General features: G+C 32.6%; 1 protein-coding gene across 1 annotated transcript in view; it reads right to left on the bottom strand.

Annotated features, from left to right (window-relative positions):
* SEMA3E (semaphorin 3E) overlaps positions 1–19,998 on the bottom strand; it is a 282,400-nt gene that overhangs the window by 23,384 nt on the left and 239,018 nt on the right. Inside the window, exons 6-14 of the mRNA XM_079150556.1 lie at positions 18,636–18,755; positions 17,417–17,559; positions 15,852–15,966; positions 15,364–15,433; positions 12,516–12,660; positions 8,954–9,176; positions 6,064–6,155; positions 3,264–3,305; positions 2,134–2,300 (exon numbers count right to left, since the gene is read on the bottom strand). Coding sequence (XP_079006682.1) covers positions 2,134–2,300; positions 3,264–3,305; positions 6,064–6,155; positions 8,954–9,176; positions 12,516–12,660; positions 15,364–15,433; positions 15,852–15,966; positions 17,417–17,559; positions 18,636–18,755 — 1,117 coding nt within the window. The remainder of the gene's footprint in view (positions 1–2,133; positions 2,301–3,263; positions 3,306–6,063; positions 6,156–8,953; positions 9,177–12,515; positions 12,661–15,363; positions 15,434–15,851; positions 15,967–17,416; positions 17,560–18,635; positions 18,756–19,998) is intronic.

Below are 19,998 nucleotides of genomic sequence, written 5' to 3'. Positions count from 1 at the left end.
CAAAAAGTGTTCATCTATGGAAACTGCTCAGTTAAAAGTCACCATCACTCATACAAAACCTTGTTATTAAAAGCATCTGGTGCAAGGCTTATAAACATTTTTATTGTTCCTACACAATAATTGGTTTTATCAATTTCGTAAATTACCTTTATAAAATGACCTTTCCTAAGGGAACTACAGGAATAATAATGGACTATGTGTGTCAGAAAAAGAAAAGAACTTTTTTATCTTTCCATCATAAAGAAATAGTAACTGAGGAGATAGATGTGTTCACTCTGATTTGATCACACAATATATGTGCGCAAACATTATGATAACCCACAAATATGTACAATTTTTAGGTTTTTATGTATCAGTTAAAAATAAATATAAATAAAGATAAAAATATTCACTAGTATTAAATCTTTTTTATAAATTACCTTTTCACTCTGGAGTCCTACTTTTTCTTCCCTGAATCATGGGTCTGCATAGTTTTCTCTAAGCATCTGTGCAAGGCATAGACAATTGCTTTTAACTGGAATCTCCTTATATCTCTACTTCTAAGACTGAGCTTACAGACTGGACTATTTTGAAAACTGCTTAAAGTGTTATATTCCTGCACTAGGTCTGGAAGCTGACATGTTCAATTGTGAACTACCACATGGTTATCTGCAGTTCTATCCTTGACCTTAGGTTCTGATTTACTGTGGACAAGAGTCTGTGAGTGTTTCTTCATAGCCCTTGCACATGGTACCATAATAAATCACTAATCAACATTGTCAAATAATAATATGGCTATATTTCTTCAAATATCAACAAGCATTTTATAAAACAAATTAATTTGCTCAATCCTTTTTTTTTTTTTTTTGGTACCAGGAATTGAACCTCACAGAGCTTTACCACTGAGCCATAGCCCCAGTTTGTTTGTTTGTTTTCAAAGTTTTTATTTTGAGACAGGGACTCGCTAAGTTGCTGAGGCCGATCTTGAACATGTGATCTTCCTGTCTCAGCCTCCTGAGTGAGTGGGATTTAATTTGCTCAATTTTTTAACATGACTGGCAAATTATTTAGCTCACTAATGTTGTTTGAAAGTTTCATTTCACTACTGGCTTATCGTGTCTTTTCTTTTAATATTCTCTGGAATGTTAATTTAGCTCAAGTAAAATTAACAAAAGTTTTCGGTTAATGGAGTTTTCAAATGAGATTCTACTTTATATGTGAACCTATAAGATATAATTACACTAAACTGGGTTAAATTAAATCTGAAAAACATTTTTAAAAAAGTAACCCAAAGTTAAGTGGTAAGAATAAATGAAATTAATACAAACTACTTTTTAGTAGGGAAATTTTATATAGTTCTATGTTTCGCTCTATTTTGGTTTGGTCACTTTATCATGAGAAAAAACACTGTTTATTCTATAAGAAATAAAAATATTTTTATTTATTTATTTCCCCAAAGTGTACACTATTTCATATGGCTTGAATGAAAAAAAAATCTTTATTTTTCAAAGTACTTACTGAACCTAGAGTTCTCCTGTTAAAAGAATCCTGGATTTACCTTCTCTAACAAATGCCAATGACCTCATGAATTGCAGACCTTGGAGCTTGGAGGTCTTTTAAGTACCTTTCATTTATGTTGAATTAAATCACACATTTCATTAATTATACAGGTCATGAATTTGCCTAGGAGTTAAAATATTCACTTTCAAAATGAAATAAATGAAGACCAGCTGGTAGAGAAGATGGGGAAACCTAGAGGATGTATTTCAGAATTTATTTATTTATTTTCTTTTTAAGTCTTTGAATCCTTCAAGAGTGGTGGCCTGCCATATCCACATTTTAAGTTTATCTAAACTTCTTTTCAAGTCTTCTAGCAAAAATTTTAGAAGAGGGAAGAGTTGATTCAAACCCAGGTGGAAAAATAAAATTCCAAAAGCCTATTCAACTCTAGTCCATATATACAAAAATGCAAGAAAGTCATTTTCAGGAGTATTTCAAGTTTTCAAAGTTTACATTATGATCAAAATATATCTATGATAATTTAGTTAAATAAAAATATCATGGTTATTTTCATGGAATGGGTACAAAAAAGGCCAAATAAGCCTTAGTATTTTTCTGAACAATAGAAACACTCCATCAAGAAACATGTCCCACCTTTTTGCATGTGTGCCTGTTGGGTAATACCGGGAACAGGATATGCCATCCCAGGCACAGTAAGGGTCTCGAGCCAGGCAGCAGTCAGCACAAGCACTTCCATACATGTCACAATGATGGAACCTGACTTGAGCCACAGCAGAAGAAGATCCAATATATAGCTGTTGCTATGGAAAGTAGAGAAAAGTCACTAGCAGAAATGGACAGCACTTAAACTGAGCTATTATACCCAAATTTCCACATTTATACAGTCACCTCAGTAAAAGCCCAACAATTGCTCAGAACAGATCATAGAAAATTGACACTTTCATTTTTCCATAATTTGAAATACTTTTACAGAATTAAATGCAGGAGTAATAAAATTGCTAGACTGAGCTTGCCAAGAACTCAAAAACTGTCTGTTCTTTTATTGGTTATCTAAGCAGAAAGACTCTTACCCTATCTAACACTCTAGGACTCTTTTTAAAGATATATAAGAGCATTCAGTTAGAGATTGTATAAATAGTCCTTTAAATATTGATATAAACATTTAGAAGAGTAATGTGTGTGTGTGTGTGTGTGTGTGTAATGATAAAGGGTAAGTTGTAAAATATACTAAGTCAAAAGGACAACAGCAGCACATTTAATGTAATATGCTCCCATTTGCTAAACATGAAAGATTATTGATAAATAAATTTGAGGCAATATATGCAACAGTAGTTTGTTTAGAAGTTCACACCAAAAACTGAGTCCAGTGAATAGAAGGCAAGATGAGTTTCGCTACACAGTTGTGTGTTATCATTATTACCATTAGTTTTGCAAAAAAAAAAAAAAAAAAAAGTGAAAAATAAGCAGGGAATAATGTTTTATCATAAATGAATATGAAGTTTCAGTGTAAACAAGATGTGTAAGCTCAAGAGATGTGCTGTATATCACTGTGTTTATGGTCAACAATGGGATATCGTACACTTTAAAAAATTCATTAAGAGAATAAATCTCATGTTAACTGTTCTTACTATAACGAAAGAAAATAATAAAAGAAGAAAACTACAATTCATTCATATGGATGAAAAGTACTAATGTTCTTATATCCTTTGGCCTCAACTAATTTATAGAACTCACATACACATGTATACACATACACAACTTACTCTCTTAGAAGAAATCTCCATAGAAATAATGGGAACTGGATCCTGAAAAAAAAAAGAATCCTTTTTAAGAAAGGAAACAAAGGACTATCTACCTTAACATGGTTGTAAATCACCTGAAATCAAATTAGGCATAGGAGTGGTTCTATGCCTAGTAGCCTATTAGCTTTCATTTTAATAATTCAACATGTAAAGCCAACTAAACTAAAATACAGCTTTTAAAATTTTTTTCATATAGTGGAATAGATATACAGATGAGAAAAGCAGTGAAAAATCTAGCTAGTTTACTGTTTGTCTCTGGAATGTACTTTTTGCCTGTGCACTTGAATACTATTTGTGCTTTTTAACTCTAGTATCCTTAAATAAAATAATGAAGTCAGAGTGTTCTTTCTTATAAAGTACATGAACCATTAAAAGTGAAATAGTTATATTCCAAAATAGTTGTGATTGCTAGTAAACCCCAAGCCTAAACAAAACACTTTCTTGTTGGAGCAGTCATTGTGAATCGGTACCAATCCTGGATTCTTAGAACATGATGAATAACCCCATTTTCTTAGAATTGCACCAAAGGAAGGATGACATGTAGTATAGCTTTTAGAGTCTACATGTGGTTTTAGCTGTGTTGATTCAGTGTGTCTTTAAGGAGCACTTCAAAATCTCAATCAGTTCTCTTAAGAGAAGAAATAATGGGCAGATGGAATCCAATCAGGATAGTTATCCTTTTAGGAATTATTTTTTGAAATATTTGATAGTCTTTGTCAGTGTCTTTTAAAAATATTGTAAACCACAGAATGCTTTATACATGTGTGCATCATGCATTTATTCATTCATGCAATGATGTTTCTTAAGAGTTTATATGAAAAAATATGGCAATAGATGCTGCAGATAAGAGAGCTATGGACCCTCTCATGAAATGAAATCCTACAAAGAGGCTTAAAATGCAAAATAAACAAAAAGCATAGCTTCTCTGGCTAAAATAAGAGGATCATTAACTTACTGTGTGGCACTGGGGAATATGGTCTCCAGACAGTCAAGGCAAAATGTACTTCTTTTATTAATAAAGTGTTTTCACATATATCCATCACCTACATATATGGACAAGTCCCATATTTGTCGATACTCTATTTGCAAATTCGCCTACCTATTAAATTAATCAGTAATTTCAATATCAACACTTGCCGGGACTCTCATTTGTAGACATGCACATGCACATTTCAGATGTGCCCTTCTCGACTGAAATCAAGTTTCAGTTCCTGGGATGTAAATAAGTGTCCTTCGCACTATTTAGTGCCATTTCTTTACATACTATGCTTTTCATTAGTACTTTGCTGTATAAAACGACCTCCAAGCCCAGAGCTCAAGTGCCGATTAGTATTTCTAAACTCAAAAAGGCTACATTGCATTTTAACATAGAAAATGTTTTCATACAATAAGCTTCATTCAGGGAATTATAGTGCTATTGACAGTAAATTCAGTGTTAATCAACTAAGTATATAAACAGAAAGATATATTTTAATAGGAACATACATAAAACAAGTTTATTGATCACTTGAAAATGTTATGATCAGAAATTTGCAGGAACCTAACTCCATATTTCTCTCAGAAACAATGTGACCTTAGAGACCCTAACTGCTGAAGAAAATGAGACCTTTCAATGTGTATTTATATAATATATATTACATATGCTACATATATACATATATTCATATGTAATTGTTTTAGTCCTGTATAATATTCAAATTGTTATTTCCTTTTTTAAATTTTATTTTATTTTATTTGTTCTAATCTGCTCTACATGACAGTAGAATGCATTTATACATTTTGATAGCTCATACATACATAGAGTATAATCTCTCATTTTTCTGATTATACATATTGCAGGATCACATCGGCCATGCAATCATCCATGTACATGAGGTAATAATGTCTGTTTCACTCTACTATAATTTCTTCCCCCATACCCCTTCCCCTCCCTTCACTTCCCTCTACCTAATATAAAGTAACTCTATTCTTCCCTATCCCTCACCTCACCCCTCACCCTGCTTATTGTGAATTAGCTTCCACATATCAGAGAAACATTTGACCTTTGGTTTTTTGGGTTTGGCTTATTTCACTTAACATGATGTTCTCTAACCCCATCCATTTACTAGCAAGTGCCAGAATATCTCATTCTTCTTTAAAGCTGAGTAATATTCCATCGTGTGCATATATATATATATATATACATATATATATACACACATATATATACTACGTTTCCTTTATGCATTCATCTGTTGAAGGGCATCTAGGTTGGTTCCATAGTTTAGCTATTGTGAGTTGAGCTGCTATAAATATTGATGTGGTTGTGTCACCATAGTATTCCGATTTTATTTTCTATTCTTTAGTAAATACTATATGTAGTTAATATTAAAATTAATTGTAATTAAAAGCAATGTGCTTGTCCTGCCACAATGTCCACAATATGAAAACATATTACTTTTCGTCAGTATTGATAGTATATTTGTACAAGATGTGACTTTGCAATCGTCACTCTGTAATTCCTATGTAGTATCGGTGTTATTTTTTATAGTAGCAGTTTGTATATTAAAATTATTTTCATGTTACATGAAGACATGTCTCTTCTTTTGAAATGTCTATGACAATGAAATACTAAAGGAATTAGAAATTTAAATCATTCCTCACTTCAATTTGTTCTGAATTCACAGGACACTTATTAGGGAAAAAAATTGACATCTTTCCAGTTTCTAAGTTGTAACTGTCTATAGTACATAAACTTGGGTATATTATTTATTTAAAATACCTTGAATATCTGAAGTTCTTCCAAAATTACTTCTTCCATGGATTCTGTTTCTTGATTGTAAATTGTGATTATTTTCAGTACAATTCCAGTATCTGTTAAGAGCAAAAGAACAGATAAACTAGAAGCTATGCCACAACCTGATTTTCAAATAGTTAAAAACCATATGGGATATAAATTCAAATAAGATGTGAAATCATAGATGCATAAAACATTTAATTGCTGCAGTTAAAAACCATTTGACTACCTATATATTGTAAGTTAGAAAAATTAAAAACTTTATATGCCTGACTAAAAAAATTAAACCAAATTCCCTCTTCACCTCTCTTTCTCTCTCTCTCTCTCTGTATACATATATATGTGTATATATAAATATATATATTGCAATTACCTAAATTTTCCATTACCTAAACAGAACAAAAATATTATTTTGAAAATACACACACACACACACACACACACAAACACATATGTAAGTAGTTTGATCCAAAAATTCAATATGTTCAGAAATCAAAATGTCTTTTGGAATTAATAAATATGCAAGATGCCATATTATTCTAGCTTTTTCTGAGGTGTGTGATGCAAGAAAATATTTTACTTCGGCTACTTTCATGCTAGGAACTAGCATGTTTTAATCTTAGGAAACATTCTAAGCAATGCACTATAGAAATAACATACACTTTTTGTTTGTTTGCTTTTGTGGTGTTGGGAATGAAACCCAGAACCTTCCGCATGCTTGGCAAATGCTCTACCACTGAACTCCGCCCCCAGCCCTCAATACACTTTTAAATTAAAAAAATCAAGTTTACACCATTGATAAAGGATTATGAGTCCTACCATACCAACCATTTAGCTTTCACAAGTATACATTACTTTATAAGTTCATACTTATGTTTTCAACTTTCATTTTATATTTATTATTCATGATATTCTAATCTTGTTTCTTCCAGTGAAAACTTTAAAATGCAACTAATTTAGCTACACAAATAATTTGATATAGTGCTGGAAATAACAATTCAGGGGGAAAAACTTTGGAAGTATTGATGAAAGCGTTTTTATCATATTTGAGTCATTTGTTGAAAAATTATCAAATCCTGTAACTGGGTTAATAAAACTGAATAGTAATTGAACTAATGACAATTACCTGATTTTCCACTAATGAAATTTTGAAAACTAAGTGCATATTACATAGTCCTCAATTATTATGTCAGGCGAATAGCAAAGATGTAAGTCAGATAATTCATTTGCAACTACTAATTTTGCAATAAAGACTATACATGATGTTGTATTAAAGCCTATGTCTGATAAGTATTGGGAAAAATAACTACTAGTTGTGAGATTTTCCAGTCTACTCATCACATACTCGTCAAACATTTTCTTTTCTTCTGAAACTGGTGTTTTAATGTGATGCTATCTTTCATTTCAACATGGTATATATAATAGCACAACTATATATTTGATATTTCTGGAATCCTCTCAAATATTTTTGGTCAATCTGCAAGAAAGTAAGTCTTGGATTGTTACATTTATCTTCTGCTTTCCAGGGCATTTTAAAATAACATGCTTTGCTTAATTTATCAAACATGCATCTTGTTTATGGAACCCCAACTTTTTTTTTCTTTTTTAACCTCTCTTGGAAGTCACTGTGAGTGAACTCATTGCCAAATAATTTTAGGTTTTCTAAAGAAGTATGGTACATTGATAATCTTGAATCCACAGAGCAGAGCACAATATTAACATTGACCTCTTAAAATAAGTAGATAAAATATAGCTTGTACCAGAGATCAATTTCTGGAAATAAGATTTATACTTCCTTGCTTAAATCTTTCATTTTTTTCCCAAAAAGGTATTATTGGACATGCCCAAGCACGAATATTAGTAACACATCTTCGTTCCTGTTTTAAGCATATGCCAATGTCTCTTCAGAATTATATGTCTGTGATGGAAGGTATGTAGTACAGAATTCTTACTCCTTTAAAGAGCAACTACTATAGCAATTATTATGCTGCATAAGAAAAAAGAAAAAATGATGGTTTTAATGAGTTTTACAATTACTATAGACCTTTAAAGGGTTTTTCAGAATTTGTTTCATATTACTCTGAATGTGAAATCTAGGTTCTTTTCCACAAGTTAAAGCAAATGTATGGCATTAATTGAAATTATAAATTTATTTGAAATTTTCACTTTGGCATATTCATTATATTTCATCTTGTTAGCCCAGGATATTATAGCTTTGGGAGTAACTGTTTATCTGTATCAGGTAAGATTTGGCCTCTTTGGTACAATTTTTTTTCTGATGGAGGCTGATAAGCATTTCTGTGATTATGGACTTGTGTGGTGTTACTGTCCTAAGTTGTTTGTAGAATCATAAGCTCAGTAAGTTCAGTAAACGGAGCAGCTAAAGGCAAGAAGGGTGCTTTGGGACTCAAAGGAGAACCATCCTTCCCATGGTACCTTTCTTCCATTATGAGAAGATTCACTGCAATCAACTTGTTCATGAACATCAATTATTCATTTCTTCAATTATTTCACATATTTGAATGTATTAAGTATTGACCATGTATCAGGAATTACATACTATAATAGCCCTAAATTCTCTCTGTTGCCATTCCTCACATCTGCAATAAGGATGACCATGTAATTTATTACCTAAATCATGACAGCTTTGACAATGAAAGTGGTAATATTAATAACTATTCTCAGACAACAGGCATAAACTCTCGCTCTTGCAGTCGCGTGAGGACTCTCAATCTTTCTTATTTTAGATAAGTAGAGTGCAAATGGACTAATGGATCAACTGGATACTTGTTGATAGGTGCTTTCTAAAGTACTATTAAAGCTATTTTCTTAGGGGTCAACTGAAATGTCTTGATGTTTTCTCTTGTCTCTTTACCTGTCCCAATAAATAAGACATCATATTGGCCATCCTCAGCTTCCACTCTGTCCACAGCTATTTGTTTCAGATTATATTTTCCATCTGTTTTCACCAATATTGGTTTTTTATGAGCAGGTTTTATGGGCTGGTACATTAGTGGATGGCTTCTTGCAAATCGAATGGCATCATCAGGGTAGTCTTTAGTGGTCCCATACCTCCCTCCATTCACTTTGCTGGCACACTGAAATGCAAGCAGATTAGACAATTATTTTTGCTTTAAATCTAAACAATAACTTATAATCAATTACAAGAAGAACTAGAAAAGTGAAAGCTGCTCAATTAATCAACTGTGCATTTAAAAGTATTTAGTAGCCATATTACAGAAATAGACTCAATTAAAAATTGCAAAGGAATACCAAATTATTTTAAGCTTACAGCCCTAAAAATATACTGAGAGTCAGGAAATCTTGGAAAAGTAAAACACATTTAATACCAGGACAGTTTGGGGGTAGCAAAAGTCTTTAGCAGTATAAATGACCAAATTAATTTTCCTGATTTAATTTTTAATGTTGTGAATTCAAATTTGAAGGTAAAGAATCGCTCAGAAAAACAAAGTCTCTTCATGGTGCTAAATCTTCTCTCAAACTAAGAATCATGACTACACAAAATATCTTTTCCATTATTGACACTATGACAAATATGACTGGTGAAAGTTCTGATTGACTAAGAGACTGCTGAATTATAATGCTGTAACAGAAACCTATTCAAATTTCATTACCATTAATTACTGAGGAAAAAAGTTCTCCATGTGGTTCTACTATAATATCTATGAACTTTCATTATTTTTATATGAATTAGACACAATAAACAAAAAATTGCAAACATTTGTTACAACATGTCTCAATATTTGAATCATTGAATCTAAAATTGCTCAATAGCACCTATGTAACTTCTTGGGATACCTTTAACTCTGTTCATTCATGCTTTTTTAAAAATTTTTATGTTTACAGACTGCATTTTGATTCATTGTACACAAATGGGGTACAACTTTTCATTTCTATGGTTGTATATAATGTAGATTCACACCATTCATGTAATCATACATGTACATAGGGTAATGACGTCTGCCTCATTCCACTACATTTCCTTCTCCTGTCCCCTCCCCCCATTTCCCTCTACACAAACCAAATTTCCTCCATTCTTATTTTACCCCCCACTCCCCGCCCCCCATTATGTATCATCACTCACTTATCAGAGAAAACATTCAGCCTTGGCTTTTTTGGGATTGGCTTATTTCACTTAGCATGATATTCTCCAGCTCCATCCATTTATTGCAAATGCCATAATTTTATTCTTTATGGCTGAATAATGTTCCATTGCACATATATACCAAAGTTTCCCAATCCTCTATTGAAGGACATCTAGGTTGGTTCCACAATCTATCTATTGTGAATTGAGCTGCTATAAACATTGATGTGCTATGTCACTGTAGTATGCTAACTTTAAGGCCTTTGGGTACAGGCCAACGAGTGGGATAACTAGGTCAAATAGTGGTTCTCCAAGTTTTCTAAGGAATCTCCATACTGCTTTCCATAGTGACTGCACCAATTTGCAACTCCACCAGCAATGTATGAGTGTGCCTTTTTCCCCACATCCTCCCCAACATCTATTATTGCTTGTGTTCTTGATAATAGCTATTCTAATTGAGGTGAGATGAAATCTTAGGGTAGTTTTGATTTGCATTTATTGGGTTCTTTGTAATTTTGGTATAAAGTTTTTAAAGTTCTTTATAAATTTTGGAGGTTAGTGCTTTATCTGAAGTGCATGTGGAAAAAATTTTCTCCCACTCTGTAGGCTCTCTTTACACCTTATTGATTGTTTCCTTTGCTGAGAAAAAGCTTTTTAGTTTGAATCCATCCTATTTATTGATTCTTACTCTCATTTCTTGCACTCTGGGAATCTTGTTAAGGAAGTCTGGTCCTAAGTCAACTTGGTGAAGATTCAGGCCTACTTTTTCCTCTATTTGGTGCAGGGTCTCTGGTATCATTTCTAGGTCCTTGATCCATTTTGAATTGAGTTTTGTGTAGGGTGAGAGATAAGGGATTTAATTTCATTTCATTACATATGGGTTTCCAGTTTTGCCAGCACCATTTGTTTAAGAGGCTATCTTTTCTCCATTGTATGTTTTTGGCAACTTTGTCTAGTATGAAATAACTGTATTTATGTGGATTTGCTTGTTAATAAGGAATCCCTCATTTCATGCATTTTTCTCCAAAACCAGCAGCAAATTCAATGATTATCTTGATAAAATTTTCCACTTTAGAGTATAAATCCATTAGTTAAGTAATCAGATTCTACAGAGTGCATTTATAATGATTTGTTTTTAGAAAAATCAAGCCATATTTCTTAATTTGGCACAAAATTTTCACTTCTGTGTACTTTGATGATACATAATTGGAAACATTTTGGACTATCTTAGGAGCAACTTAGTCACCTCCTCCAATCTCCTTAAGGCCAAGTGGTTTAAAAAAGCCTTTCCAGCAAAGCCACAGAAGTGGGTTTTCTCCATTTAAATTGTAATTTTAATCAATGGAGTGAAATAAAATACACTTATACTTTACTGGAAGTAATAATTTTAAGCCAGTGAGAGAGAGAGAGAGTGATTTTAACGGAAAGCCTTACACTTGTTAAGGAGGAAAGGTTTGTTTCCACTTTGGGTTTGGTTTTGCAAAAATGGTTTCTATTCAGTTTGAAAGTAATTATGGAATCAGAGTGGTGATGAGATTTCACCAGCTGCTCATGAAAGTGTAGATGTTGACTTGTATGACAAGTTAAATGTTTGTTCCCCATGACCCAATCAGCACATAGTGATTCAACATTTTTCCAAACTAGTTGCACACAGGACCCATGATGTAAAATCATCACCATCATTATCGTCATCCTCATTTTCAGACATGTATGCAATTAAAAGCACAAAAGTCTGAATGTCTAATGAGGGGGAATCTTATTAGCCATGATTCAGGGGCAAGTGGTAGAATGTTCAACACTCTACCTACACTTTGCATTGGCACTTATTTATTTCTAACAGGCCAACAAAGATATGAGGCAAAGTGTTAAATATTCTAAAAGCATAGAGAAAAAGCCTCTTTTAGATCTGCTAAATAACAAGTAACAAGAAATTTTGGCCTAGAGAACTTAGAGGTTAACCCAACTATTAGAATATAAAACCTGGACAGCATTTTCTTTATTAGAAATTACAAGTGATGGTAATTCTTCTCAAGAGGCAGGGAGGAAAATATATGATGTTCATTTTATTGGATGTTTCTGAGTTCACCAGTACCCTTAAAAGTAAGATTTTTAGGTGCAATTATTTAGCCAAAATATCAACAATAATATTACTATATCATACTGCTACAATGTATCCATTGTTATTTTATTAAATAACAAGGATATGACAATATGAGACAGTTGTTTCTTTATTTTCCAAACATAATATACAATTAGATATACAATTCCTTCATTGTTTAATTGTAAACTGTGGCAAAGCGTGTGAAAAACTGATCAAAATGACTGAACTTACAGAACCAGGTCTTGGATATGGGACTTTTCCTTCATAGAGTGACCAGTGGTATTCAGGTCCTTCTTTATGTGCATATGGTCCATTAAAGGCAGCCCGGATGCTAGACATGTGATAGACACAAATAGCATGCCCTCTAAATATATTACTGAAAAAAAAAAAGAAGTATTTACTCTTCAGGAACCAATAGTTCTCCTCATCAAATATTCCAATATACATAGATTAAAATAAAAATCTTTTGGGTAAAAAATTTGCAATTCCTCTGAACAGAATATTCTGGAAATATTAACTATTGCAATATTTTAAGTATTGAAACTTCAAAATTACCATTTCTTTAATTTCCTATTTATTACAGTTTAAAATTACCTTTAAAGAAATTACCTTTAAAGAAATCTTTGAGTTCAATTTATTATTGTTAAATCTTATATTGTGTTTTTTAAATTTTTTGTTAAGGAAGATCTGGCCTTAGGGTAAAAAAGATTCATTCTCATGTTGAATTACCCATTTAAAGTTATTATCTCCTTTTTACATTGCTTTATCTTCAAAGCAGTGTTCTTTTAATCACCATGCTATTAATATTGCTATAAGTTCTATCCAAATTTTTTCTCAATGTATGTGATGTGAAGAGTGATTTAATGTCTCCTGAAAACTTAGGACTCTGTTCCATTCTTTTAGCCAGCCGTCTCATAAACATTAGTATACTTAGTGAATTCTTCCCTCTAGGTTACTGAAAACTGTGCTATTATGGAAAGATGACTGGACTGAATAAATTAAAGTTGAGAAAATTACTTAAATTCTATAAAATTCAGGTCCTTCACTTCCAGAACTAGTAGCAATTAAATGATTTTCTTGAAAAGAATTTCTACTTTCAAAGGATAAAGAAAGCAGTTGACTAACCACAGTGAATTTTATTATGGGTATTTGCAATCAGATTCTACAAAAGTATGTTTCTAAAAGTTTTTTAAAAACTGGCCATATTACTTAATTTGTCATTATCTGAATGAATTCTAACATCTTCTGAACTTCTGTAATAAGAGAATAAGAATAATGTTGTGAAAGAGCTCTCTAAAATGCAAAATTCTGTTTAAATATAGTATTTCCTGCACTTGAGACACCTGTAGAACAGCAGTTTATGTTACTGTCTGAGGACATCAACTCACACATTTTAAAACACACCTTGAAGCAATTGCAAATGCCTGGGATATTGGAGAAAACTAGAGATAGTTTCTGAACTAAAGTGACAATAAGTCTTTGATCACCATTCCATGAATATCAACCTCTATGTCAGGTAACAGCTGGGAGCTTTTTTTCCTTAGATTTACATACCAGTTGAACAGTCAAAATGGAAATTATGGAAGAAAATCTTGTCTTTCTTTTCTCAGAAAAATCCAATATGCTATCATTTTGGAAAGTGGCTTATAAACTGATCATACTAACCCATTTAAAGAAAGCCTATACTTATTATCTCATAACTTGAGTTCACTGCATAAAACCACTGAGTTTTCAAGCAACATATAAATTATTCACTGGCATAAGGAAGAAAATGAATTAAAAGAAAATTAAGAAACTTTTTATGGACTCTGATAACTGGCAAACTATATTAACTTATTTTTTGTTGCACCAAGAAATAATTGATAGAAAGTTATTTCCATGTTACCCTGTTACAGAAAAGATCTCTTTACAACAGCACCATTCTTGTTAAAGGAGCTTATATTTTTTTTCAAAGTGAGCATTTGAAATCACCTGCTTAAAAACTACTAAAAAGCTCTGTGGAAAGTCTCTAAGTACAGTACAGTATACAAGGTCATGGAACAATTTATGGACATTACAATGCAAATGGGAAACTGAGTAAGATCATTGCATCTCTGCCAAGAGAAGTGAGATATATTCTTTGTTTCTCACTCAAATCATTATATCCACTCTCTGCCTTCTTTGGAAAGAAACTCAGGAAATTGTGTATGTAAGTTAAGCTTTCAACCAAAATAGATTCTAGTCATATCTTTTTCATCTTTGTATCAATGAAATATTATTTCACTCTTCCATGGATACAAGATACAAGAATGTAAAGGAAAAATACCAGATTATCATCTCTAAAATTGAATAGCATATTTGAAAGAGGGAGAGAAAATCATAAACATATTGATAGTGAGTCTGCACTGGAGGAAGATAGCAGGAATGAACAGGCAGGAAGATTGCTTAGTAACTAAGGAACCAAGGACTATTTCTTGGATATGACAATTGACATATTGGAGAACTGACACAAATCAATGGTGGAAGAGAAAGTCATTTCAAGCAAGAGAAGTGAACAAATAAAAATGCTGAGATGAGACTTGGCAACGTAAGCACTGGAATCTGTCAAGGTATTATCTTGTCAAAAATAGAGCAGTGAAGAGCTCACGGCGGGCGGGGCGGGGGGGGACTTTCAAAAATGGGTGGCTAACAGTTAATAGAGAACCCTGAAAGTCTGGCTTAGAAAGTTCCATTTGATAAGATAAAAGAATTATCCTAGTCTCTGAAATATTAAACCAATATTGTACAAACTACATGAGGAAAAAAAAATAGTCTTATTTTTTGTTGTAAAATAGAGAGGGAAGAGGTCAAGATACTAAGCACAGGCAGATGCTAGGGCACTGCATACAAACAGAAGAATCTGGACTGAGGTTGTGGTTTTGAAAATGAGCATACGACTGCAATCATGGGCAAACAAGGAGAAGCTGGTGATTTATAAAGTACAGAAAACAAGAATGACGACTGGGTCAACAGTATTTCCAAGTTATATAAACCATGAAGGAGAGTCTAGAGAGACAATTTTAGCTTTACATTGTTTATACTGACTATATAAATCTCTCACCTGGTAGTGTTAAACAGTCCAAATATCACTGGGTTCTTATGATCTCTGGTAGGTAGCAAAAAAATGTCCTCTGAAAAAGTAAAGACGGTTCTATCAGTTAGTTTTTAGCCCTCTTTGCATGCAAAGAAAACATTCACATGAAATAGTTTAGAACTTATTATAGACATAAATTTCCAAATACACTCAAACATAAATTTCCAAATACACTCAGACAACCATGAACAAAACATAACAGGGTGAATCCTTTCACTGTTCTGGGTTTCGAGCTGACCACCCGGATGGAACCAGAGGCACTGACTCTAAACTAATTAGATGCATCTCCTGACATCTTCTGCCACCACCAGGTACCTGATCAAATGGAAAGAACAGAAACTTGCTCTAGATTGGATACAGGTCAAATATTGCAAGAAACAAGTTTTTCACATGTACCAGAGATAATGAAAGCTATACAACAAAGATTAAAATTTAATTCTCCCAATAAAACTTACCTAATTCATCAAAATATGTATCAATTCCATTCATTCCTGGTACTGAGCAAACCAGTCTTGCTTTCAGGAATGTGCTCCATTTATTCACCAGTATTCTCTGCCCTCCCACATCATTCTGTGAAAAAGAAAACATAGGTAAGAGGGCACGTAAAGAGCTTTTACCAACAACAATTTTAGCATTATTCAATGTACAGATGTCAAGAGTTTTAACTTTTTTTCTATTAAAGAAAATTTAGCATAAGCCTCAAATAAATACTAACATGTCATTTCCTATAGTTTCTGTTTTGCTTTGTTTGCTTTTCATGTTCTACCTTGTCAGCATACTGTCACTCTGGAGTAATAAATATATTTTCTTGGTATTAAACAATGTTAATATAGTAGTCTCTCCTAAATGAAGGAGTGGCTTTTATGACATTGTAGCCTTTATTATTTTGTTGATAAATAATCTGTATATATACATATATATGTGTGTGTGTATATATATGTACATTTATATATATAAAGTCCATATATAATACTTATGTATGTATGCATATAAATACCTTAAATTTATTCTTTGTCTTTTGCAGTGCTGGGAATTGAACCCAGGTCCTCACAAATGGTGGGCAAGCACTGTACCACTGAGCCACATCCAAGCCCTCTTAAATCTATGCTTAAATTGATTCCTAATTAACAAATTTACATTTGTAATATTATTAGCACTCTCTAAGTTCACATTGCTACTTCAATTTGTTTGAATGTTCCAAACCTGACTGAAAACTCAAATGGCAGATTTTGTTTTACATAAAATCAACCAACTGAATTGTTTAAACACAATTGTGGATATTATTTAGACTGTGGACTAAAGAAACAAAAAATATTTTGGTTAAATACATTAAAAAAAGAATTCAAACTTCTTTGTAGGAAGAAATAGAGACTAACTATAGACTACTTACTATAACTATAACTTAACTATAACTCTAACAGACTAATTATAGACTGTTCTTAGTAATGGCTTTGAAAATGAGAAGAATCATACAAAATGCAACCTCTTTTAATATCAAACCTGCACTAGATATGAAGTTTTTACAGATGTGAAGTGTTATAGTTAGAAGTAATGTGTCTCCCAAAGTTCATGTGTGAGACAATGCAAGAGGTTTAGAGGAGAAATGATTGGGTTATGAGAGCCTAATCCAATCAGTGAATTAATTCCCTGATGGGATTAATTGGTAATTGAAGGATGATATGATGTGACTGGAGGAGGTGGGTCCTTGTAGGTGTGCCTTTGGGGTATATATTTGGTATCTGGCAAGTGGAGTTTCTCTCTCTTTTCTGATCATCATATAAGTTGCTTCCCTCCACCTCACTCTTCTGCCCTGGGGATGAAATCCCAAGGAATAATCACAGCAGTGAAAACACTGAATAAAATACGAAGTATAAAGCTTGGTTTCTTAAATACCAATTTTGGATGCCTACAGAATACTAGACAATATTTAAAGCAAAAACCTACTATAAAATTTTTAACAAATGCATGGCCATAAATTGTGAGATAAGCAATTTTAATGATTAAAAAACACAATCCTCACCACACAAAGTCGCCCCACTCTGGTGTATATTGCGTGGGCATTGTTTTCTGCCTCCAGAGCCTTCTCAGTAAAAAAGAAATATACTTTGTTGTCATCTCGATCTTCATTGTCAGGAATCATATATGAACCTACAAATTTTGGTTCTATAGGAGTAAAAAATGGAAGAAAATTGAAAGAGATAGAATAACAAAATAAGGTTATCCTAATAAATTACATGTCACCTGAAGGTTTAACTTTAACTCTCATCATTTTATAAAGAAATACATATCCCTTGAAAATTTTAACCAACAATATGAAAGAGATAGCTATCTCTATTTTATTTGCATGTCAACAGACATTTTTAAATTGAAAAATAAAAATGTCGGGAGAGAAGAAATAGCTTTGAACAACATACACTGCAAGTTTAAAATGCATTCAGTGGAGGTACAGGTTTGGGTGCCACAAAGATAATCTTCATATTTCCCTCTTCTGCATGTAAAAAGTGAATATAAATATAAGTAATGTTTTATAATAAAGAAGTCTATAATTACTTGTTTTAATTCACAAATCATCTACTAGCCTAACTCATGAAGATCATTTTAAGTTTAAACTGGGAAATGTTTATAGTCTAAGAGGTGTGAATAAATTACCTTTGATCGATATGGTATGTAAAATATTTTAATGATAATATGCTACTTGTAGTGACCAGGTATTTTCAACATTTCATAAGAATGTTGAAAATGAAAGTTTTTACCATAAAATGAGCTCCTAGACATACCAGCCTAAAAAACATAAGTAATATTCCTTACAAATAATTCTGTCAGTGAATGGGTAGTGAACTTTCTAAAGTTTTGTATCTAAGGTGCCATGTGATCCTATTAAGACAAGAAAAGCAAAGAAATCAATTCATTAGAAATTATACCAATTGATAAGAATAGAAAAACCCTATTGAATGATGTATTTTTTCACTTTTCATATATTTGCTTTGTTTTATTCATTTAAATTTTGACTTCTAAGCATTGGTAGGAAGGTAAATTACTTTTATAATTAAACCAATCCATTATGATATGAACCGATGGACATATATTTTAACTCAAGGATACTGCTGAGAAAAACATTCTCAAATCTGTAAAAACTGTTAAGTTATGTTTATATTGTAAACATCAATGTGGCAAAATTATCCATGAATTCTAGGCTTGTTTTCAATTTTGATTTCCTATGTACCCTGTCTCAGTCCTACCTTTCAACAGACGCTCATCATCATGCTCAGTACGAATATGGGCCAGTCGCCCCATGCTCCGGAAGATGGCAGCATCTCTGCCCCAGTAGTCACTGTAGAGCCCAGCGAATAGTTCACTACCTACATGGATGTGTCGATTACAAAGAAGTCAGTATTTCTCTATCTGAAAACAAAGTACCAACCACAATTACATTAAACACATCTGTTTCCCAAAACATATTGACCTTATGACATCAATGCTATTGTTGTTAAGGACATGGAAGGTACACTCAGACTACCAGGATTTGAATCCTGACTCTGCCACTTGCTACCTGTGTGAACTAGAGCAAGTTGCTTAAACTTTCTGTGCCTAGTTTCCTTCTTCTGTGAACAAGAAAAGGAGTAGTACTCAATAGAATTGTTAATAGCCAAACACTTGGAATATTTACTGTCAAATGCTAAGACCAAATATTGGTAATTAAAATGGCTTTATCTTATTTTACTAAACTTCTTTTAACCTTTATATCATCAGGTCTTTATTATTATTATTATTTTATTGCAAGTGTTATATGTGAGTTAGGTTATTCAAATTCTTCTTATATCAAGAAATTGCTAGTTGGACATGGTAGGCTCACATGGGTAATCCCAGTGGCTCAGGAGCCTGAAGCTGAAGGATACCAAGTTCAAAGTCAGCCTCAGCAAGTTAACAAGGCTCTAAGCAACTTAGTGAGGCTCTGTCTCAAAATAAAAAAATTTTTAAAAGGCATGGAATGTGGCCAAATGGTGCTTTTAAGCATCCCTGGGTTCTATCTCTAGTTTAAAAAAAAAATGAAAGAAAGAAAAGAAGAAAGAAAGAAGAAAAGGAAATAAAAGAAATTACTGTCATTAACATGATTTTATTGTGGTAACTATAAAAATCTGTCAAAGCTGTATCTAAGTCAATCAGCTATTTAATTCATAAGTATATGGTTGAGTCATATATGGTTGAGTCAGATAGGAAGGATATAAAGAAAAAGTTCAGGATTTAATCTGTCAGACAAGAGAATGACCGAATGATGTTAGCTACAACACATGGTGGAGGTCATAGTCTAAAAATTTGATGGAGGAATTACGTAGATGTATTCAGGATCTCAAGAAATGAAAATGTGTCTTTGGAAACAGAAAGAAAGGGATTAAAATTAGTTTAAGACAACAGAAAAATAATAAGAATGTAACCTAAATCCCAGAAAAATAGCCACCTCTTAAGTTCAGGGACTCAGATAATGAGTGTGCCCAGAAGTGGTACCAGAAGAACTGTCCTGGTACACGCAGCTCAGGTGTCCTGTGCTAGGCAAAAAGTTATGTCCAATAAGCAAATAACATTATATGATTGGAAACAACATTA

Source organism: Sciurus vulgaris (assembly GCF_902686455.1).
Source record: "Sciurus vulgaris genome assembly, chromosome: 8".
Classification (NCBI taxonomy): Eukaryota; Metazoa; Chordata; class Mammalia; order Rodentia; family Sciuridae; genus Sciurus; species Sciurus vulgaris.
The sequence above is the reverse complement of the archived record's forward strand: the minus strand, read 5'-3'. Positions and strand labels throughout refer to the sequence as shown.